Raw genomic sequence first — 25,225 nt, forward strand, 5'->3', positions numbered from 1 at the left:
TTGTGTCATAGTCTATGACCCTAGCTGCAGATTTGGCTATAGGCCTACTACCAGTTTCTGCAGTAGCTAATGATACTTCAACTTCCTCATGTAAACAATGCATTTTAAATTTCACAAGTATGAAATTTCAACATACAAAATAATGACAGTATAAAGGCTATTGAATTAGGAGTTTATGACTTTACCACAGATCGTCGTTGTCGTATATTAATAAATATATTGTTAGGGTAGTTCTAAGTTCATTTTTAAATATATAAATAGTTTTTATTTATAAAACTATTATTTACAAAGATTAAAGCCAGGACTAATTTATGTTCTGCAGAAAAAGAAATTCATACATATTCATATCAACGTGAGAATGAGTAGGCTAAATGATGACAGTTTTTCATATATATATGATATATTCTTTCTTTTCTTTTTTGGTGAACAATCAATCCTTTTAATGTTTGTAAATGTTAATATTTAAATGTATTAACACAGACTCCAGCAACTCTTCACTCAGCTATAATCAGCTGTGCCATGTTTATAGAATTTACCTGCACTTTTGATATATGCTACTTTAATACTTATATTATATATATATTTTTTATATACAGATGTACTATAGTCAATATCCATTAAGGTATATACTTTTACTTAAATATGACTATTGGAAAAACCGTAGGACCCTTCGTCATACATAAGCCACGCCCCTGCAGGGGTAGCACCGTGCGCGTTCACCCATTTCGCGTGTGTAATCTTGAGCTTTCAGCGGCTTCGCGCTGCACGTTCGCTATCTCACGCGCGTCCCCGCGGCTAAACAGGTAGTCAGGACTCGCGCCCACGCATCAGTTCTGCGGTTCCGTACGGGGCACGACACAGCAAACGAAAAAGACTGGATAGAAAATTAAGACAGACAGCAGTGCTAAGAGAGACAGAATAGAAATACGTGAAGAGAGAGAGAAGTGTCGAGTGTTTCGGGAGTGATGACGGCGGCGGTGTTTTGCGGGGCTGTGCTGATGCTGGCCCTGGCCTCGGGCGGGGATGCTGCGGGGGATGGAGGTATCTCGTTTGAGTACCACCGATATGAGGAGATGCGGAAAGCCCTGGTGTCCGTGTGGCTGCAGTGCCCCTCCATCACCCGCATCTATACGGTCGGGGAGAGTTCCGAGGGCCGAGAGCTGCTCGTCCTGGAGATGAGCGACAACCCTGGCATCCATGAGCCTGGTGAGAGATGATCATTAATTATGCCAGATTATAATAAGAAGACCGTCATAGCATAACCAGTGAAGCTCTTTGGAGCAGCATAAGCAAGCTTTTTTTCCTTTGTGTGCCATGTTTATCCATTCTACATGAAATTAGATCAGGCCATTAATCAATAACAAATCAATAAAAGGGATTCTCAAATGACAGTCACCCCTTCCTATTAAATCCCCTTTAAAATGTATTTCACTTTTTAACCTCTTGCAGACGACAAATTATGTTCTTAAAATGAGAGGTTCATAAATGAGATGAAAACAATCTGCTCCAGTGAGGCATCCATCCACTGAATAGCCATTGAAATTCATGATTTTAAAATGTAAATGCTCAAATGTATTTAAGGTTGAAAATCAACATTCTGCATTAGAAACTATTTTGCATTTTCACATTGATGTGCACTGTCACATTTAATAATTTTGCAAGTTTTTCATACATCATCGCATTGATGTATCTCTGCTCGCTGTGACGCGCAGGAGCGCTTTGATGTGTGCCTGTGCGCGCGCTCTCAGAGATGATGACAGCAGCTCACTGTGCGCGTGGACGCCATTTTGCAAAGGTTGCTGGATCTGTAATTGCAGATCAATTACAGACTCATTTACACACGGTTTATTGCATGGCTTCTTACCAAATGAATAAATATATATATATATATATATATATATATATATATATATATATATATATATATATATACAGTGAGGAAAATAAGTATTTGAACACCCTGCTATTTTGCAAGTTCTCCCACTTGGAAATCATGGAGGGGTCTGAAATTGTCATCGTAGGTGCATGTCCACTGTGAGAGACATAATCTAAAAAAAAAAAATCCAGAAATCACAATATATGATTTTTTAACTATTTATTTGTATGATACAGCTGCAAATAAGTATTTGAACACCTGTCTATCAGCTAGAATTCTGACCCTCAAAGACCTGGTAGTCTGCCTTTAAAATGTCCACCTCCACTCCATTTATTATCCTAAATTAGATGCACCTGTTTGAGGTTGTTAGCTGCATAAAGACACCTGTCCACCCCATACAATCAGTAAGAATCCAACTACTAACATGGCCAAGACCAAAGAGCTGTCCAAAGACACTAGAGACAAAATTGTACACCTCCACAAGGCTGGAAAGGGCTACGGGGAAATTGCCAAGCAGCTTGGTGAAAAAAGGTCCACTGTTGGAGCAATCATTAGAAAATGGAAGAAGCTAAACATGACTGTCAATCTCCCTCGGACTGGGGCTCCAGGCAAGATCTCACCTCGTGGGGTCTCAATGATCCTAAGAAAGGTGAGAAATCAGCCCAGAACTACACGGGAGGAGCTGGTCAATGACCTGAAAAGAGCTGGGACCACCGTTTCCAAGGTTACTGTTGGTAATACACTAAGACGTCATGGTTTGAAATCATGCATGGCACGGAAGGTTCCCCTGCTTAAACCAGCACATGTCAAGGCCCGTCTTAAGTTTGCCAATGACCATTTGGATGATCCAGAGGAGTCATGGGAGAAAGTCATGTGGTCAGATGAGACCAAAATATAACTTTTTGGTCATAATTCCACTAACCGTGTTTGGAGAAAGAAGAATGATGAGTACCATCCCAAGAACACCATCCCTACTGTGAAGCATGGGGGTGGTAGCATCATGCTTTGGGGATGTTTTTCTGCACATGGGACAGGGCGACTGCACTGTATTAAGGAGAGGATGACCGGGGCCATGTATTGCGAGATTTTGGGGAACAACCTCCTTCCCTCAGTTAGAGCATTGAAGATGGGTCGAGGCTGGGTCTTCCAACATGACAATGACCTGAAGCACACAGCCAGGATAACCAAGGAGTGGCTCTGTAAGAAGCATATCAAGGTTCTGGCGTGGCCTAGCCAGTCTCCAGACCTAAACCCAATAGAGAATCTTTGGAGGGAGCTCAATCTCCGTGTTTCTCAGCGACAGCCCAGAAACCTGACTGATCTAGAGATGATCTGTGTGGAGGAGTGGGCCAAAATCCCTCCTGCAGTGTGTGCAAACCTGGTGAAAAACTACAGGAAACGTTTGACCTCTGTAATTGCAAACAAAGGCTACTGTACCAAATATTAACATTGATTTTCTCAGGTGTTCAAATATTTATTTGCAGCTGTATCATACAAATAAATAGTTAAAAAATCATACATTGTGATTTCTAGATTTTTTTTTTTTAGATTATGTCTCTCACAGTGGACATGCACCTACGATGACAATTTCAGACCCCTCCATGATTTCTAAGTGGGAGAACTTGCAAAATAGCAGGGTGTTCAAATACTTATTTTCCTCACTGTATATATATCGTTTATATTAGTTTATTAGCCTCTTGAATAGAGACTGAATACAACAATGAAGGAGGTTGCACAAATGAGGGGCAGTAATATAGTGTTGGCTTGGACAACGGTAATTATTAAGAAATGTCTGATTGCTGATTGTAGTTAGTTACTGACCAATCATATTCTACAGAGCCTTGGAATAAAATCAGTATTTTTGCTGTGCACATATGCAGAGCATACATGGTAGGCCTACGCTGCCATTTTCTAAATTGTTGCACTGGAAGTTAAGGTTTGAGCTTAAACATGAAACTAAAGTAATATTAACCCTAACATTTAGTTTGTGTTTTGTAGGCCTGTGTTGGCTATGGCTTTAAATCCTTGATCCGAAGCTGTGTATACTAATTAGCTCATTTGGATTTTGGATCTTTTCCATTTAAAGTCTGGAATTAGGTTGGCGGATTAAGCTAATTAGTGAACACCTCACACTGAAACCATAGAGATGCATTGATTATTTAAGAGTGTTGATTTTATGATAATGTATGTTCTGGTTCCAGTACTTGTTTACTGAGACTCAGTAAAGTATGTTATTACATGTATAGCTTATCTCTGTCCATGAAACACATTTTTTTAAATGTTTATACAGACCTATTAGAGTTTCTAGTAAAATTTCTGTGATGTTGACTAATCGTCAGTTTCTTTACCCTATAATTTACTTTATTCTTATTAAAGTTGTTTATTAACATTAGTTAATGTATTGGATAGAACATGAACGATGAACAATTAACGATACTGTTAAAGCATTTATTAATATAGATAATGTTAATTTCTACATATACTAATGTATTATTAACATTTAAAGTTGAATAAATAAATGAAAAAATATAGGCAAGGAAGAAAAAAAATCTTTAATTAATAAAAAGATTATAAAAAATAAAAAAAACACCCCTTTAACAAATAATAAAATAGTATTAATAGTAATAAATAATCTATTATAATCTAATAACTAATTGTCAATTAATATTAATAACAGATTGATAAATGCTGGAAAATTGTTCACTGTCATCATGATACCCAAAGGATTCACTAATTGAACTTTATTGTAAGTGACCAACATTTCTGTGTATGCCAATTTAGCTATTACAGCTCATTTCCAGCTATAGTCCCTGGACATGTATTTAAAAAAGACACAAGATATTTCATTTACTTTGAAAATGCTGAAGTCACGCATTGGATTTCTATTTTTTACACATTAAACTTATATGTTGACTAAGCATAGCTGATTTACAGTATTGTGCAGTTTGTGCTGATGTGAAGTTCTATGTGTATTTGTGAGAGAGTGTGAAGGAACACGTGTGTTCATTGATGTTTGTGTGTGTGAGTGAGAGCAGTAAGAACCTTTATCCTTAAGGTAGGGCCCCGGTTCCTTAAATAGTATGGTTGGCTCTCTGTATGTGTGTTTGCGTAGATATGACTCATTGCATTAAGTCTTTTATTGCTACCAGATGAGTTTCCAGCCCCACCCTCACCTCAGCAGCAGCAGCGGCGGCGGCAGTGTACAGATGCGAGAGAATGGGATATCAAAGAGAGGCGGCTCTGCTAGAGTTGAGTGTTACGTCTGGGCAGAAATAGCTGTTGCCCTGGAGACAGATCAGCTTAGCACCATGAGCCATGCGCTTCCCTCTGCTCAGTCAGATGAGGAAGAGGATGAGTGGAAGAATTAGCACGCGATGCCGTCTGCCACGGGGGCCGGGAAGTGCTGAGAAACAGGCCATCTGGTGCTCTGCTGAGTTAGCAAGTGACAACAACACCTATATCAGATACACACATTCATCCATTAGCTTGCCGAATACACGTTTGATAAGATCTGGCCTTTTCACTGCCTTCTTTCAAGGGGAGGGGGTGTCTTAAGCTTTTCAAACTGATCAAGTGTGTCGTATATATTAATGTAAATATTGCATTATGCATATTTTCTTTATGCACTTTCCACAAATACACATTGGTATTCCATGACTTTTAAAAGCATTAGAGAGACACATCCCTTGGTTTTCCCATTGGTTTTATCATGGTCAGTCCCATTGAAATGCAGTCATTGTAGTAAATTTGATTTATTTATAATTATTAATTGCATGATACACCTATTTTTACACCTATTGTAGTGTTTAAAAAAACTATATACATATATACAGTATATTACATGTATAGCTCATCTCTGTCCATGAAACACATTTTTTTAAATGTTTACACAGACCTATTAGAGTTTAAAACCTATTAGAGTTTACATGTAACATACAGTATATATAGCCCATATATATATATATGAGTTCTATCCATACTTTTTCCCCACTGGATTGTACATATTAATTGTCCAGAAAAATAAGAGCATAACTGAAGCAAGCAAAGCTCTCTCTCTTTGGTTTGTGATGAAAGTGGTACCTTCCAGAGAGCGAAAGTTCATTAATAATACATCCTAGAGGGATTCCACATCTGTTTTCTCTCCCTCTATTTTTATGGTTAACTGTATTACAGTAGTTAAATTAGACAGAACTACAGTTTAGTCTTTGTACAATCATGTGGCGTTCTGTTTCTAAATCAAACCTTTTCTTTAAATATTTTTTATCTCCCCCAGTCTCTGCAGTGATATTGTTATGTCATATGTGGCCCTGACCGTTTGGGAAGTGTGTGTGTGTTTCCACTGCAGACGTGTGCACTGTGCTGAATCATTTTTCTTGAATTAATGATCCCCTTTGGTCAACATAGCATGGAAAGCAGCGTGTCTCTGACGTTTCTGGTTCTGTTTGTGTATGTCTTTAAGAGGTAATAGACTTGCGTCAAGAGCACACATTTCCTGACTGATTGAATTGATGGATTCACGGATGGATTGGTTTAGTAGAAAGGACAGGATTTAAGAAAGAATGGAATCAAAACTAAATGTATACAGAATATTTAAATAATCATTTTTATATACGAGGTTTCAGTTGGGATGTTTGAGGTTATAGAGAGAAAGAGAGTCTTTCATGTTATGTAAAGTGATAATGTGAGTTTTGTTATCATGTGGTCAGATGAGGATCAGAAAGATTAGAATAAAATCCCTTTCTCCCTTCCTCTTTATTTTCTTCTCATGAAGATGAGGCAGCAGTTTCTGCTCTCTAAGGCACTGCATTTCTCAAATCTTTGGTCTCTCTGTTCTCTCAATGTGTCTCTCAGGCCAACACGGAGCGAGAGAGAGAGAATGTGAAAGGGCAGAAGGAGGAGTTCCAGTAAAACTAATGCTGTTCTAGTGTGGAATAAAAGTTGTTCAAATCAAATCTGGATTCTAAGGATGAAAGAAATGCACTTGATCATTTTGATACTGCAGCCATAATTAAGAGCAACAAACTTGCTGTTAAACATATCTTTATTGAATTTTTAAATTTTAATATTAGATATTAACAAATTGAATAAAGAGTGTCTTGATGCCTTCAAGTTACGTTTCAGACGTAATTTCTCTATTTACTTTGAATATTTTTCCTCCAAGTTTTAAAAGAAACCAAAGCTGATGCTCCAAAAACCCACACACTCCTCATTCTGGACTGATCGCTGACTCTGTTATTGGAACAGCACTTGGACAGTAAGATTAAAAGACTGGAACTTCCCTTTAACTGTAAAAATATTAAACATCACTTGAGCGAAACACAGGCTGATCTATTAATATGAAAGACAAGAGCAGATCACTGCTGTGGCATAAAACATCTTATTAAATCTAAATGCACTTCAGCAAGGATGAATTAAATTGATCAATATTGCCAAAAAAGACATTTATAAAACTATCTACTACTGAAAAAAAACTATCACAGATTGCACAAAAAATATTAAGCAGCACAACTGTTTTCAACATTGATGATAATAAGAAATGTTTCTTGATCACCAAATTAGTACATTTTTAAAGGAATTTCTGAAGTAATGATGCTGAAAATTCAGCTTTGCCATCAAATGAATAAATTACATTTTAAAATATATAAAAATAAAAAAGTTATTTTATATTGTAATAATATTTCACAGTATTACTGTTTTACCGTATTTTTGATACAATAAATGCAGCCTAAAGGGTATATATAATAAAAACGTTCAAAATTTTAGATTGCATTGAGATTATTCCATTCACTGAAAAAAACTAATTTACTTAATTTTTCTTTGGCAAGTTTTTGCACGAATATTTTTAAAGTAAATTTCACATATGGAATTAAGTAAACTCTACTTAACTAAGTTAAGTGAAACAAAGAAAATAAGTCATTTTAACTTGGCTAGTAAAACGTTGAGTAATATCTATTTAGTTGAAGTTTCCTTTGCAATACATTTCACTCAAACAATATAACACTGAAGTAAACTATCTAGTAAAATATCTAAGTAATTAATACAATAGATATTGTGAGACACCATATCTATGGATCAGAGATTGCGATTCAGTGAACGCAGAGACCTCAATACTTGGTAGACAATACACAATTACGGTAACATTTGATGGATCGTTTTGGTGTTTGAATGTGTCATTTTGAGTAGAATATGAACTCCAAATGTCACAAAATGGCAAGTTACTAATCCTAACAACAAAAGCAATGATAAAACAGTGTAAATACAGCTGGAAAACAAGTGAAAAATCAACCTCATTAATTATTCAAGGCCCAGTGCATGATGGGAACACCAGTATCAGAAAAGTTGAGTAATTTTACTTAATTTATAACGTTGATATTTACGCTTTCATTTCTACACGCTTGAATTGAGTACTAATATAGAATTTACTTCGGGTTTTTTTTTATTCTTGCCTGAACTAACTTTTTCATGTAAATTTATATTTACTTCACCACAAAATCATTTTTATCAGTGTACATTTATGAGAATAACTGTTATTTACTGTAATTTATCATCAGCCCTAATGGTATATATTTATTTCACTGTGAGACCCAATTTACATCTTACATTTGCTTCCGAAGGAATTATGATCTGTTTTATAAGTTTGTCTGTGACACTGAATCTTTATTCAAGAAGTTTATTTGAGGCAGATAGTTGTAAGTAAGCATATCATCCTTTTAGCAAGCCTTTGATGAACGCTGATTTCTTGATGAACGCTGACCCATGTCATTACATTTTAGACTTTTATAGATTTGTCTTAAAAACAGATGTAAGCATACACAAATCACAAAGCTAGAAACAGCATGCTGTGTCTTTAAATGTTTGTCTTCTTGAGGAATTGTCCTAAAGGAGGTTAACATATGATGTCTAACAGTTCTTTTCTTTCTATTGACATATTTTCTTTGTGAGAAAGAGAAGAATGAGAAAGAAGGATAAAGGGAGTAGGAGACCAATACAAAGAGTATGTGGGGGGATGGTGTTGATGTTACAGAATATGTTTAGAGAGAGAGAGAGAGAGGGGTGATGTAGGCTGTATGGCTTAGAAATGTGTTATTTTACCCTTTTTGTTTGGCTTTTTCATTGATAGATTAGCAGTTTTCCCTCCCCTGCTGCCCACACCTCACCTCATCTGTACAGCAGATGATTTTCTCATCACTCCTATCAAGACAGCTTTGCTTTGTTCGGATAAGACACATATATATAACTGTTTTATTAGAAAGGGAAAGTGTGTTCTTCACAATCTGTGTAGGAGGAGGATTTCACACTTTTTGTGGTTATCTTTGATGAAAACCTTTCGCCCACCTGATGGGAGTAGGGGTGCAAAAACGGTTTGGACAATGAAAATTCATGAAAAAAATGAAATTTACAGTAACAGCATTTATTCAAAATATAAATCTTTTATAACAATATAAATCTTTACTATAACTTTTTATCAATTTAGCACATCATTGCTGAATAAAAGTATTTTTTTTTTTTCAAATAAAGAAAGAAAAAAAATGACTGACCCCGAACTTTTGAATGGTAGTGTATGTTGTTACAGAATATTTCTATTTTAAATAAATGTTGTTTATTTTTATTTTTAATTCATCAAAGAATTCTGATAAAAATATCACTGGTTATAAAAAAAATTAAGCTTATATTCACACGTATATATATATATATATATATATATATATATATATATATATATACACATATATTATCAGACGCTCATCCATGCCTTTGAATATAATTTATACATATTTTATATCTAGGTTGTTTATTAATCTTTAACATGAATGACAAATGTCAAGTAGTAGCTCATAGATTTAGTCTAGTAGATTTTATCTTAGGTGTGGGCAATTGGTCAAGGGCTATTGGAAAACCATTTATTGTATTATTACATTCCTTATATCAGTTGATATAAAATATATTAAAAAAACACTTAATGAAAGTTACACAGCACATCCTGTCATATACACTACTGGTCAAAAGTTTTAGATCGGTAAGATTTTTTATGTTTTTAAAAGAAGTCTCTTCTGCTCACCAAGGCTGCATTTATTTGATAAACAATAAAAAAACAGTGTGAAATATTATGACAATTTAAAATGACTGTTTTCTATTTTAATACATTTTAAAATGTAATTTATTCCTCAGATGAAAGCTGAATTTTCAACATCATTACTCGAGTCTTCAGTGTCACATGATCCTTCAGAAATCATTCTAATATGCTGATTTTATGCTCAAAAAACATTCATTATTATTTTCAATGTTGAAAACAGTTGTGTACATTTTTTTTTTTTTTTTTAAATTCTTTGATGAATAGGAAGTTCAAAAGAACAGCATTTATTTAAAACAGAATATTTTCTAACATTATAAATGTCTTTACTGTAACTTTTGATCAGTTTAACTCATCCTTGATGAATAAAAGTATTGATTTATTTTATTTCTTTCCCCCAAAAATAAAATTAAAATTCTTACTGACCCCAAACTTTTGAAGGGTAGTGTTTAATGTTACAAAAGCTTTCCATTTCAGATAAATGCTGTTCTTTTGAACTTTCTATTCATCATAGCATCATGAAATAAAAATGTAAAACATTGATAATAATCATAAATGTTTCTTGAGCATCAAATCATCATATCAGAATGATTTCTGAAGGATCATGTGACACTGAAGAGTGGAGTAATGATGCTGAAAATTCAGCTCTGATCACAGGAATAAATTACACTTAACTATATATTCACATAGAAAACAGCTGTTTTAAATTGTAATAATATTTCACAATATGACTGTTTTTGTTTGTATTTTTAATCAAATAAATGCAGCCTTAGTGAGCAGAAGATACTTCTTTTAAACACATTAAAAATCTTACCGATCTTAAACTTTTGACCGGTAGTGTATGTTAAAAGAAAAACCAAACAAAAACTGAAAACACCTTCACTTTATCTCTCAGTCTCTCTCTCTCACACACACACACACACACACATAGCACATTCAGACGCACATTTCCTGTGGACAGGCCTGGGAATACTTTGCTTTGACTTTAACATCTGTGAAAGAGTTTGGCAGTAATTTAATTTTGAAGTAGTTGGAGCTTCAAAGGCTGGTTGTAAATGTGACAGGGACATACGTCCTTATTTAGGAGCCTGAACACACACACGCTGTGGATATTCCACACATGCTTCTCTTTAATTGCGAGATGTAGAATATTTAGATGTTCAGGGGAGGCAATGAAATGGACGGCTATAAAAAGGCCAGAGCCTGCAAGGACCCCTGCTGAATAAAACAGCACTTCCATCTGCTTCCAATCTGTGTGCATGGCAATCAAATGTGCATTCAATACTGTATGTCTTTGTTTTCTTGCTTAGGTGTGTTGGCTTTTCTACACAGGTCTGTCCATTATTATCTATTTCAGAGCACATGCGCTATGTAAAGTGCTTATATAATGTTTACAGTGCAATGGCATGTAAATGTTGTCTACATGTTTTGTATTTGTAAACTCTTCGTCTTCATCACAACAAATAGTCAGTATCATGTGTTTATCAGGCAGAATAGTTCTCAGAAGCTCATGTTTCTAAGATTACCAAAGAAAAACGCCAAGTGTCCTTTCCTGGCCTCTTGATGATTTGTGCTTTTGTTACCTGAGGGATGAAATGTGTTTGCCTATGTTAGTGCTCGAGTTTGAGCACAAAATTGTTAGGGAGGATTTAAATGGGTCAGGACATTGTGTAATAATAGAGAGGATTCTGGAAAGCTCCAAGGACATTACCTGAGCCCATGTTTGCACTGTTTAGTGAAACAGAATATGTGTTTTGTACTAGTGAGACAGGTAAACTGTAGAAAACGTATGGTTAAATGTCTATATGTCTTTATACATGCACATATATGTTACTACTGTAAACTACTGTTCAGAAATGTGGTGTTGGTCAGGTATTTTAATTTTTTTAAGGGGTTTCTTGCTAACCAGGACTGCATTTATTTGGAGTATTAAAATTTGAAATAACTGCTTGCTATTTTATTTTAACAATGTAATTTATTCCGTTGATGGCAAAGCTGAATTTTCAGCAGCCATTACTCCAGTGAAATTATTCTAATATGCTCAAGAAACATTTCTTATTATCAATGTTGAAAACTTAATTCTTTGAAGAATAGAAAGTTCAAAAGTATAGCATTTACTTGAAATAGAATTTATGTCATATAATGTCATTTCACTGTCACTTTTGATCTAGTATTTTATTATCAGCTAAAATAATATAAAATAGAAGCATAGGCGTAGCCACGGGTGTGACTTTTTTAAAGTCTTACTAAAAATGTTTTTCTAAACTTGGACTGTTGTTGCTTACTTACAATATTTTGTCAATTTAAAATGTAATTTAATTTTTAAATTATTATCGTTAAAAAAATATCTGCTGACAATCCGCAGACAGCCGCTGACTGTTGTTGTGCTGTTAAGGCTCCCGCAGGGGAGAAATGGAAACAAATGAGCGCAGTTCACACAAAGAAACTTAATGAATATTCAGCGGTTAAAAAAATGAATGTGGAGTTTTTATATTTATAGCATATGATATGATACAGTTAAAAGGGTGGTTGATTATGATTTCACTTTTTTAACTTCAGTTAGTGTGTAATGTTGCAACGCTCAAAGTTCAAAGTAAAGGGAGATATTTTCTTTTAAAGAAATTGCTTTTTAAAGGCACACTGTGGAGAATTTGTGTTTTTGTCAAACAGCGACCCCTAGAGTCGCTGTGGAATACTTGCACTGTCGTAAATACTCCTCCACCCCCCCTCCCTCCACCCTCCACCCTCCACCCTGTACACCGGTACCTGCGTAGGGCATGGAACAGGCACACATAGACTCCGAAGACATGATTATTGCAATTTATCATAATAGTTTGCAAAATGTGCTTGTTTATTTACAACCTCTACGTTAGGCTTATTTATGTCTGATAATTATGTGAGATATTGAAAACTGTTCTCATGATAATCGCAGGAATCAACGTCAACAGCGTCGTCTGATATCCCTCAGGACTACGTGATAAATACACCTCACAACACCTGAGTTCAGCTGGCAAACTAGTTCGTGAGGCAAGCTAGGCAATAAAACATAACGCAAAAAACACGTAAGAGAAACGAGTGTTTGTTAGCAAGTCTGTTAACAGCTCTGATAATCGAAAGCTAGCTAGACATATGTGGAAATTATTGGACTGGTCTAATTATCAGCAATGGATGAATGAACAGCATGTAAAAAAATGACATACTACAAGCAAGCGCAACAACATACAACATAGAATGCAAACAAGTTTACAAATAAGAGATTTATTTACTGGCCACTTCGTGCGTTTTCTCAGATCAGATAGCTATCTGATTCATCAAAACGATTCTATTTACACCTGGTCACATAAATGTGTTTTTGCGAAACGGATTTAAATCCGATCTTCAATTTTCGCGCTATATGCAGATTTAATGGAGTGCACGTCACCGAAAGCAACAGATATGAGCTGCATTTTATTGATCATCAGCTAAAATTTGAAAATCAAAGACCGCAATAAGAGAGAGCAGTAACAGCCCTGGTAAGATAATTTCATTTCTTTACTTTTAATGATGATGATTGTGTGTTAAGCATCTGCGACTTACTTTCACTTTGATTTGCGATAGTTTGCACGTTGGCTTGATGAATTGATGTTCAGTTGCTCATCTGCGGTGATGCGTGTTCCAGCGCGTCGTCATATCTGGCTATAACATATAGCCTATAACACGCTCTCACACGTTTATTTTTTATTATTTATTTTTTAGCATTTTTGGGAGGAGTACAATTTGCATATGTGGTTTCAACAACCAGATGCACACTTGTCCAGTTTCGTCTGGAATGCATCTCAGACCTCCTCCTGAAGTGGTTTGAGCGATCGGATTCAAATCCGTCTTGAATGCGTTTCGGAGGGCATTTACACCTGGTCTTTTCATGAGAAAACGCATGAAGTGGCCAGGTCTAAACACAACAGCCCCCATGACAAAAACATACGCACGAAAGCCGAAAACAAACGCTGGTTGGCATCTCACGTCCATAGACAGTATATAAACGCTCATGTCCGAATTTGAGGAAGTGGTGGGGGAAGTGACGTATGCCGTAAAGCAGTCGAATTTTGTAGTTCTTTTTGTGCTCGGGTTACTACCCGAACCCCGAAGTTACATAGTGCCAGTAAAAGCGATACAGACCCCGTCAGGCTATGGCAGACGTGTCATTCAACCTATTGTAAGTCGATGTACCATCACAAGGGTCTTGGAAATATATTATGAAGGTTGAAAAGTTACACGGTGTGGCTTTAAGGACTACAACAAACGGCTGGTAGGAACTACATGACATTCCTCCCGGGTTAGTGACATCACTAACCCTAAAATTGCCATAAACCCCACCCCCGGGAACACGATTTATAGATTATCATGACAGAATATGCTAATCAATGATTAGAAGATATTTAACTCCACATCAGCTACATAAATTAAAACATAAACAAAAACGTAAAAGCTATACAACAAGGTATTTTGAGCTAAAACTTCACATACACACTCTGGGGATATCAGAGACTTATTTTACATCTTGTGAAAAGAGCATTATACCACCCCTTTAAGCAACATCACACGACCACGAGTGCTGAATACCATCACGATTGAAAATGTGACACTGATTTCATATGACAGTTCAATAAACAAGTAATTAATATCAAGTCACTTACATTTTAGACACAATATTGACTGTTTTTGTTCTGTTTGTGCAGCGAAAATAGTTCCAAACAAAGAAGAACCACAGCGCATCTCACCGGAACACATAACCGCATTACTGAATGATTCAGCGCTTTGAACGAATCGGTTGAGTCAAAGATTAAATGACCCATTAATCAACTGCCAGAGCCCGTCTTCCTATTAGACATTCTCTGCAACTGCCTCATTCCTGAACGATTCAGCCATTTGAACAAATCATTTAAATAAATGACTCAATAACTCACTCATTAAGATGGTCACCTGCCGCCCCCTACTGGTGGTTTAGTTTCGTGTTTAAAAGTAGGCTATCATTCTTTCCAATATTTAATATTTGTATATTCAAAAAAATATTTAAAACAATCTCATAACATTATTTAATACAGTTGTAATTAATTAATTTGATTGGTAACAGCCATATAGAGTCTTATTATTCCAATTGAATTTATTGATCAAATTTAAGAATTTAAAATGTATCGGCACCACAGTATTAATCAGAGCTTTGGAATTTAGGGTTAAAGGGATAGTTCACCCAAAAATGAAAATTCTGTCAGTAATTACTCACCCTCATGTTGTTCCAACCCCGTAAGACTTTCGTTCATCTTCGGAACACAAATTAAGATATTTTTGATGAAAGTTGTGAATATATGAGAGCTGTCTCAGTCCTTCATAGGCTGCTAGGTAATTGCATCTGCCGGCCCAGAAAAGTTAGTAAAAAGACATTGTTAAAATAGTCCATGTGACTACAGTGGCTCAACCTTAAGTTTATCAAGCGACGAGAATACTTTTTGTACGCAAAAACCCCCAAAATAATGACTTTATTCAACATTTTCCTCTGTGTGGGCCTCTGAGTGAGTTCACGAGAGCGCCACGACGCATGCGCGAGAACTGAGAAGATGACACAGATCAGTCTCGATGTAGTGTTTAAAATGATTCTAAAGTGTGCATTTCCTGGATGTCCGAGAAACGTAAAAGTGCCTTACAAATGCTGCAAAATTAATGGCTTACCTTTCACACTTTCCCATAAATGATCGTGATTCTCATCAGTTCTCGCGCATGTGTCGTGGCGCTCTCGTGAACTCACGTTATTTGCTCTCTGCAAAAAAATAAAAAATAAGGATGATTGTATGTTTGAGAATATAGGTCCATAGGTTTGAAATGAATATTTGTGCTTGTTGTGAATATACCTTTATGCATATATTTTTTCAGCTGCACTTCTCTTTACAAATATTTACGGACACGTGTAGTCTATTACTACATCTGTTCAGTCAATCAAGCATTATGAATGTTATTCAGATTAATGTCCTCTCTTTCTCTCTGTCTTACTGTGTGTGTGTGTGTGTGTGTGTGTGTGTGTGTGTGTGTGTGTGTGTGTGTGTGTATGTGTTGATCTTGACATCTGTCTAGGTGTACTTCTCTAGGAATACTTCTCAGTAAATCCACAACCTAGACAATAATCACTCTATAAACAAGGGGACCAAGGTCATTCATGTAAACAAATAAGACTATGTCTTGAGTCTGGACTAATTAAAGGGATTGCTTTTAAAGGAGTACAGAAGAGAACATTAAATAACCAAGAGGAAGTCCAACATCTCATATAAAATGAATAGAAAATAAAACAGCTCATAAAATATTTAGTTTGACCTCCCGGGGTAGAGATGACTCAGTCTTTAAAGAATTTCAGGCTCTATTTTTTGGAAATAGACAAGTATATTTAAATATTATTTAATTATGTAGATATTTTAAATATCTGTCCTTGTTGCGTTGATTTTGGGTAATTTTTGAAATGGTTTCCTGATATTTTCTGATCAGCCGAATCCTTGTATTAACCCTGCTAACAGGGAACATTCTCAGAACTTTGGCTAACGTTCTGCCATGGTTCTTTCATAGTTATGAAGAAACAGTCTTCCAGTAACATTAATGGAACATTTGTTCAAACTTATCTGGTCTTTAAAAAAAATACTAGCACAAAAACGTTATTTATACATTGTTCATGGAACTCTTTTTTCCCGTTGGACGTTTGTTTAATGTTTTTGTTACTTCTTGTTTCAGAATGTTTTTCAGAGCATTCAAAAGTAATGTTGCCATAATGTTTTAAGGATGGATTGTTCTCTTGATGTTCACATATGCAACATTTTGAACATTCAGTTAAAAGCTAAAAGTTTTATAACTTAATAGGAACGTTAGCAAAACGTTCTTAGGACATATTTGTTTCAGTTTTTTAAATCAACAGTGTAATGCGATAAATTTGTCCTTAGTAAAGTCTTTTTATAATTTAAAAGCTTAAAATATATTATTTATTAATATAATATTTTTTTATTTATTGAATGTAATGCAATTGAATTTAGGTTAAAGTTTAAGTTCAGTGTTTATTTTTCTCTCTATGTGTGAATCTCTCTATTCGTTCTAACCCAGTACCAAGATAATAAATTATGGACTGTGATCTGTGATTTGATCCATTGGTAATATACTGTTGGTGTTGTTTTTGACATTTACATATTGATGACGTAGCTGTCAATAACTATTTGAGCATACAACTCACTTTTAAAAAAATAAAGCTTAAAATAACTGGCAAAGCATCGTTTAGTAGTTATTTGTGTCAGTTAATGTGCATACGGACTCGTGTCATTAACTGTGTATGTTTTTGTGTGACAGGTGAGCCGGAGTTTAAGTACATTGGGAACATGCACGGTAATGAGGCCGTGGGCCGAGAGTTGCTCATCTATCTGGCTCAGTATCTCTGTAATGAGTACCAGGAGGGCAACGACACCATTATCGACCTGATCCACTCCACACGCATTCACATCATGCCCTCCATGAATCCTGACGGCTTCGAGAAAGCAGCCTCACAGGTAAACACACACACACATCTTACTAGAATCTAGAATGCAATTGTAACTCTTTATAAACTGTATGTGATGGACAGAATCATATTTAGAACTATGGAACAAGACAGACGAAGCTGCTACAGTAAGCCCTGGTTGTACAGTTTTTTGAGTTTTCGGGTATTACTGGTTGACTAGTCTGGTGTTCAACATCTTTTAGCAGATAGTTGTTTTGTCAGAATGCATGGGTGCTGATTTCATAACACTTCTGTGGTTTACCACATCCTTCTGCAGCCTGTACTCACACAAGTGTGGGCTTTGACATTTCAAGACACAATTGACATATTTTATTCATGAGGCCCCTGGAATTTTTGTTTCACGTTTGTTGAGGGGAAACCAAGAGATTATTAAACACCTCGCTGGGATGTGGTTTACCACACTGCTTTACTGCTTCAGAAGTAATAAATGTCTGTGCTGACCACAAAGCAAACATGCGTCGTCTCTGGGCTTTTGTGATCGTTTCAGAGGTGGATGGAAAGTCCTGTCCTGGCAACTAAAAGCACAAAGGTTGCATATTTTATGCAGATTTCTTTAGAAAATGATTTCAGTAGGACAGAGAGGATGATAGAGGTCACAGATAAAATAAAGGCTTCTGTCATTGATAAGGGTTTTGTTTGTACCTTTAAACAGTTGTAACGGTTATATTCAGACTTCCTCCTTCAGCCAAACTCACTTTACAAAACTCTGGCATTTCCTGAAGCGTCTGCAAAATGACAAGTGATTTCCTCCACACCACAGTCTGGAGCTTAGTCTCCATATCTCAGTCTGTTTAACTTTCACTTGTGTGTTATGTCAGAACTTCTGCTGGCTGGTTTTAGAGGGGTTGTGGGCACTATTTATCTTGAATACTTGAAAATCTTGAAAAAGTTTTTCAGCAGGGAGTAACACCAACTATAAATTTGAAAATATACTTATAAATACTTATATTTTTTGTAATAAAAGTTATTTTCTAAAAATAGTTTTAATAAAATCTGTCTTCTAAATTTCTTATAAATATAAATTATTATAAAAATATATTTGAAAAAATCAATGCTGATAATAAAAAAAAAGTTTCTTGAGTGCAAAATCAGCATATTAGAATGATTTCTGAAGGATCATGTGACACTGAAGACTGGAGTAATGGCTGCTGAAAATGAAAAAAGAGAAAGAAAAATATTTCACATTATTAGTTTGTACTATAATATTTATCAAATACAATGCAGCTTTGGTGAGGTATTATATATATTATTTTGTTAACACACACAGACACATTTTGTCATTATATTTATGCAGCGTAATTTCATTCCAAACTCACAAAACTTTTTTTCTTTTTTCTTTGTGGGACACAAAAAGAGACATTTTGCCATGTCTTTACACAGCTCTTTTCCATAAAACATTTGATTGTGACTGTGGCTGTCAAGCTCCAAAAAAGCAAACACAAAACACCAAAAAAGTACCTGAAAAGTCACTATGTACTTTACTGGTATGGAAAAAGCTGCATAAAGATTATTTTAAAAAAAAATAGCATAAGTGTAAGAATGCACGTTTGGGACAAATTTTACTTACTACTTAAAAATAGAGAGCGTATTATTTTTTAAATCATTTTTTTAATGATTGTGATAATTCTGCTAATGGCATTATTTTTTATAATATATATGTGCAGTCTGGTGAGATGAAGGACTGGTTTGTGGGCCGCAGCAACGCTCAGGGGATTGATCTGAACCGCAACTTTCCGGATCTTGATCGCATCGTCTACATGAACGAAAGAGAGGGAGGATCCAACAATCACCTCCTGAAAAACCTGAAGAAAGCTGTGGATGAAAACACCAAGGTGAGAAAGGGTTTGATCAACTATTTGTCAAAAATTGCAGCATGGTATTAGTAGTGTTACACATCTAGGAAGAGAATCAGTGGTTTTTGGGCTGGTAAAATGAATGATTGGACCTGTGTATGTTACAGCTCGCACCAGAAACTAAGGCTGTCATTCACTGGATTATAGACATTCCATTTGTCCTGTCAGCCAATCTGCATGGAGGAGACGTGGTGGCCAACTACCCATATGATGAGACACGCAGTGGTGAGTAACCACACATATGCAGTATTATACACAAAAAAAACATACAAACTTATATAGAATATACAGTATATATTATTATTCTTTAAGTGAGCTTATAATATAATATAATATAATATAATATAATATAATAATAAAATACATTTAATTTAATTCAAAAGTTTTGTCAGTTAGATTAAAAAAAAGAAATTAATACTTTTATTTAGCAAGAATGCAATAAATTGATCAAAAGGGACATTAAAGATTGTTACATTGTTTCTATTTCAAATAAATGCTGTTCTTTTGTACTTTCTATTAATCAGATAATGCTGAAAAAACTGTATCATGATTTCCACAAAAATATTAAGCAGCACAACTGTTTTCAACATTGATAATAAAAGGAATGTTTCTTGAGCAGTGAATAATCATATTAGAATGATTTCTGAAGGATCATGTGACACTGAAATTCAGCATTGACATCACAGGAATACATTACATTTTAAAATATATTCAAATAGAAACAGTCATTATTAATAAAAAAAATTAACATTTGAAGATTGTTACTCATTACATTACTTATTTTTTGATCAAATAAATAACATCTGTAATATAAATAAATCTAATATAATTACTACCGTACACAGTAATCTTAACCATTACACACCTTTTTCCATCATTTAACATAATTCAACAATTATTTAACCTTTTTACTAATTGGTTTTAGAAAACTTCCTTACATGTGACATGAATCATCATCCTTCAGGTGATCATGTCACGTTTTGTGGTGGGTTCAGTTTCATTTTCAAGGACTTTTAGTTTGTCTTCATTATTTCCTGTATTTCCTTTCTGTTGTCATTATCTCTGGTTGTCATGGTTACTTAATGTTTGATTGATTTCACACACCTGTTCCTTGTTTTGAGCCTTGGTTAGTTGTGTATATATAATGCCCTCAGTTTCATTCACTCATTGTCTGGTGTTGCCTGTGCCGTGGCACACTGTTACATTGCATTTTTGTTTGTGGATTACTTGCTTTTGCTTTTTGTAAATAAAGTTACGCTGCTATTAGATCTGCTTTGCCTCACCTCGTCTTCTTCCTCTGACCGGATGTTACACATAGAATTAAACCAGGAACATTTATCATGAAATTTGATTGGGTGTTTGTTATGTAATTGATATGGTAATGACAGAACTGTGTCCTTTCTGTTTGTCCATCAGGTTCTACTCATGAATATAGTGCTAGTCCAGATGATCTGGTGTTTAAGACTTTGGCTAAGGCCTACTCCAGCTATAACCCAGTGATGTCTGACCCAAACCGGCCGCCATGTCGCAAGAATGATGATGACTCCAGTTTCACAGAGGGCATCACTAATGGAGGAGCCTGGTACAGCGTGCCTGGAGGTACAATACACAGCTTCAGAAAATCACTCATCTGGTGTCTGTACTACTTGTGCTGTACATCAGAACATCTCTATAAAGGAGTTCAGTGACCTAGAAATAGTGCAGAGTTGTACATCTTTATTGATTTCCAGATTAAAATAATGATATAATTGTATACAACACAAATTATTAGTTATTAAAAATGTGTTAAATGCCAGATTTTCAGTTTGGATCCCACTGTACTATATGGCAGAACTTGATTTTACCAGGTACAATATGTTCCTGGATCAGCATCTTTATTGATCCTAGAACAACATTCATATTAAACAATCAGATTTGAGGGACAACTTTAAAGCATATGTCAAGTTGAGGCATACAACCAGGGTTAGGTGCTTCTGCATCATAATGTATTCAGTGTTACCTATCATTTCCCTCTGATTTTAGGGATAACTTATGGGTATGGTTAGGTTTAGGGGTAGGGATATGGTTAGCATTACATTTTCAGACAGGAAAGTTGTTCCAGGATCAACAAAATATGTTGACCCAGGAACACATCTAACTCAGCAAAATCAGGACATGCATATATTATATGATGCCATGGGTTAATGTGCTTACTCAGGACATTTATTTCATAAATACTAAAGGCAGAAGGTCTAATACCAGATTTGCAAAGGAAACTAACAAATGTTTTTAAACGGCTAAACTTTTCAAGAGATCAAGATGGATGTATATTATAAGTTTACAGCTTTATTTAGTTGGAAGGAAACTTGTAAATTTATAGAAATGCCATGAATTAATTTGTCAAAAGCTGGCTTTCAAATTAGCAGTTTGGGGAAGGTCTGATAGCATGACCTGAACATCTTTGGGATTAATTGGAACACCAACTCATGCATGCTGACCATGCTGATGTTCTTCTTTCAAATCCCCACAGCCATGTTTCAAAATTGAGTGGAACAATTTCCTGGAAGAGTGGAAGCTTTTATAGCAGCAAAGGGGGATTAATGCAGATGGTTTTGAAATTAAATGTGCAACAAGCTTATATAAGTGGGTGTTTGGGTGTCCGCATACTTTTGGCCATGTTGTGCTATGTTGTGTTAGCTACAAATAAAAAATCACCAAGAAAAATGGCACTCACTGTCTGTTGTCAACCCTTGATGTTTCTTTTTTTCTCTCTCTGTCAGGTATGCAGGACTTCAACTATCTGAGCAGTAATTGTTTTGAGATCACTCTGGAGCTGAGCTGTGATAAGTTTCCTCCTGAGGACTCACTCAAGCAGTACTGGGACCAAAACCGCAACTCACTGGTCAGCTATATAGAGCAGGTACACTCCAATCCTTTGCTTTCACATGCCTAGTGCTCACAGGAGGAGAGAGTTGTTTTGTTTTCTGTAAAGCTCAGACTCATGAGTCAGGATTAGAAGGGGGTATTTTTTCATCCTTTTTGATCCCTCATGTCCTTCGCAGGTTCACAGAGGAGTAGCAGGATTTGTTCGTGATCTCCAAGGGAACCCCATTTCAAACGCTTCTATTTCTGTTGAAGGAATCGACCACGATATCACCACAGGTACACACACACACACACACACAAACACACACAGCAATTTAATATTCATTTAAAGGCTAGGCACCACTAGCATCATTAAACAGAATTTATAACTATATACAGTATATATTTCATTATTTATTCATAATTGATTAACTTTGTGGCATTGACACTATTGAACTGAATTGAATTCACATTGAAATGACTTGAGCTGAATAATGACACTTTTAGAGCTGCTTTACAGCTGACATTGAAGTTTTTTCATAATTGATGAATTCTGCAACATTTATTTTTTATATTAAAGATAATATAGAAAAAAAATACTGACCCCAAACTTCACAAAAGTAAAAAAAAAAGGATCATGTGACACTAAAGACTGGAGTAAAGATGCTGTAAATTCAGCTTTGCAGCACAGAAGTAAATCATATTTTAAAGTATATTAAAAATAGAAAACCATTATTTTAAATCGTAATAATTTTTCACAATATTACTGTTTTTTCAGTATTTTTGATCAAATAAATGCAGACTTGATGAGCATAAGAGACTTCTTTCAAAATCATTAAAAATATAAATGTTTCCAAACTTTTTAATAATATATACATATACAAATAATTTATACATTGGTTTTTAACCCGTCAGTGAATTCTGCCTACAATTTTTTATATATTTAATGTCTCTGCAAATCAAGCTCTTATATAAGAAAGTTTTTTTTTTAAAGAAAAAAACTGAAAAAATAATACACATTTCGCATTTATGACATGAACTCTACAACCCAGCTTGGTTTCTGCTGAAAACAATTGTCTGCCCTCTTGTGGCCATTGTTTGCCACTTTATTTGGAAGTTAAATCACTCTCATTCTTTTTTTCTTTAGCTAAGGATGGCGATTACTGGCGCTTGTTGGCACCTGGTAACTACAAAGTATCAGCATCTGCGTCTGGATACCTCACTGTGGTCAAGAAAGTAGCTGTTCCCCACAGCCCTGCTACACGGGTAAACACAGACCCTCTTTTCTCTTCCTCTTCTCATAATATCTCATTTCCCCTTTCTCATGTCTCCAATTTCTCTCAACCTCAGCTGGATTTTGAGCTGGAGTCGCTGGAAGAGAGGAAGGAGGAAGAGAAGGAGGAGCTCATGGATTGGTGGAAGATGATGTCAGAGACACTCAACTTCTAACTGACCTGAAGCAGAGGCCATCACAAGCATTCTGGGTGTAAAATATTTATTGTTGTCTTATGTGTGTGCTCATTAACCTAAAATAACTTAATTCAGCTTTTTTTTTTTTTTGATTGTTTTATGTTAGAGGCACTACATCTGAACGTATTTACAGTACAACAGCCATATTATACAATTCATACATGTTAACAAAGACAACCGGTGATAGTGCTGGGTGAGGTACCTGCATACTTTAGATGGTTGTCCTTGTAAATATGGATGAATACATATATTTCCACTAAATGAAATGCTGAAGTGAGAAGTAAAGTTGATCCTTTTGCAGGCTTTTTGCAATTTTGATCAACCTGGTTATTGTTATTTTAGGGCATTGTGTATCATCTGCTTGTGTTTCCTGCAAAGGTACACGCAGAAAAGGAACACATATCATCGAGTCGATATTGTGGAGGCATTGGACCGATCTATTTCTCTTTTGTAACGTTGTGTTTTACATTGATATTGTGAGATTCTTTTGTTGCTATGGTCACCAATCACACCAACCAATAAGAGAGCACTGTGTTGTGATGAATGTACGTGTCAGCAATGAATATTACTATTTATTCTGATTATGACTGAAGCCAATGTAGACAGCACTCATTTACACCTGATCACAAGTCTGTTTCTGTTCAAACACTGTTTCAATAATATTATGCTTGATGTTTCGAATGGGAGTGCTTTTGATAAACCTGTTTCATTTACTAATGCTTTAATAATTACAACTTTGAATATCATATCAAGACAATTCTTCAGATGAATAGAAAATGGAAGAGGTTATCAATTGAACTCCTATCTTATGTTATAAGAACTATATAGGAAATAAAAAAAATATGAAATGATAGATAATAGCTATAAATCTGTGTTATCTATGTTTGTAAAGCAGAGTTTCATTTCAGATCATTTAACAGCAGATTTTAATGGCACAAGCTAAACAAATAGAAGTTTATCTAGATCTGATGGTTTTGTAATCTATACCAAAATGCACAATTGTGCCCAATGAAATACTATCTGCAGTCTTTATTAAACATTCTGTAATATATTGTCTTTTTTGTCTGTTTCAGTATCTTTATAATTCGTGTTTTTCTGTCATATGAAATGGCACGTTAATGCTAAATCAATGACCGTTATGATCAAGTCTATAATCCTGCATTCAGAATTGGTCCTACTGATTTGGGAGATTTCATGCACATTGAAATTAAACAAGTTAAAGCTTAAACTTTCAATATTAATTGAAATATTGAAAGTTTAAGATTTCATTTGTTTAATTTCAATGTGCATGAAATTTCCCAAATAGAACCAATTCTGAATGCAGGATTATAGACTTAGCATTAACATGTGCCATTTCATATGACAGAAAAACATGAATTATAAATATACTTTCTATTATAAATAAACACAAATTATAAAGATACTTTCTATTTCAAGCCAGCTTATATATTTCTCCTTTGAGACTTCAGTGGTATGTCTTGTATATGAATGTAATGATGGTTTAATTGAATGACGCATTTCGCAACCAAAATAAACTTCCCTTTCTGTTGTCA

The 25,225-nt window shown here is 35.1% G+C and overlaps 1 protein-coding gene across 1 annotated transcript; it reads left to right on the forward strand.

The window, feature by feature from the left end:
• Nucleotides 1-694: 694 nt before the first annotated feature.
• On the forward strand, nt 695-25,225 carry cpe (carboxypeptidase E). The gene is made up of 9 exons (XM_084098118.1): nt 695-1,206; nt 17,298-17,494; nt 19,170-19,337; nt 19,466-19,583; nt 20,775-20,957; nt 22,118-22,257; nt 22,400-22,499; nt 23,350-23,468; nt 23,553-25,225. Exons 1-9 carry the CDS (start codon nt 966-968, stop codon nt 23,649-23,651), a joined length of 1,365 nt encoding a protein of 454 aa, XP_083954244.1. The 5' UTR covers nt 695-965; the 3' UTR covers nt 23,652-25,225.

Source organism: Abramis brama, assembly GCF_963993115.1.
Source record: "Abramis brama genome assembly, chromosome: 2".
NCBI lineage: Eukaryota > Metazoa > Chordata > Actinopteri > Cypriniformes > Leuciscidae > Abramis > Abramis brama.

Bases quoted from the DNA above. Each gene is read 5' to 3' on its own strand.
- cpe (XM_084098118.1), top strand. From the start codon at position 966: ATGACGGCGGCGGTGTTTTGCGGGGCTGTGCTGATGCTGGCCCTGGCC. The intron at 19,338-19,465 runs GTGAGAAAGGGT...TGTATGTTACAG, and splicing joins CTGTGGATGAAAACACCAAG to CTCGCACCAGAAACTAAGGC. The intron at 19,584-20,774 runs GTGAGTAACCAC...TTTGTCCATCAG, and splicing joins ATATGATGAGACACGCAGTG to GTTCTACTCATGAATATAGT.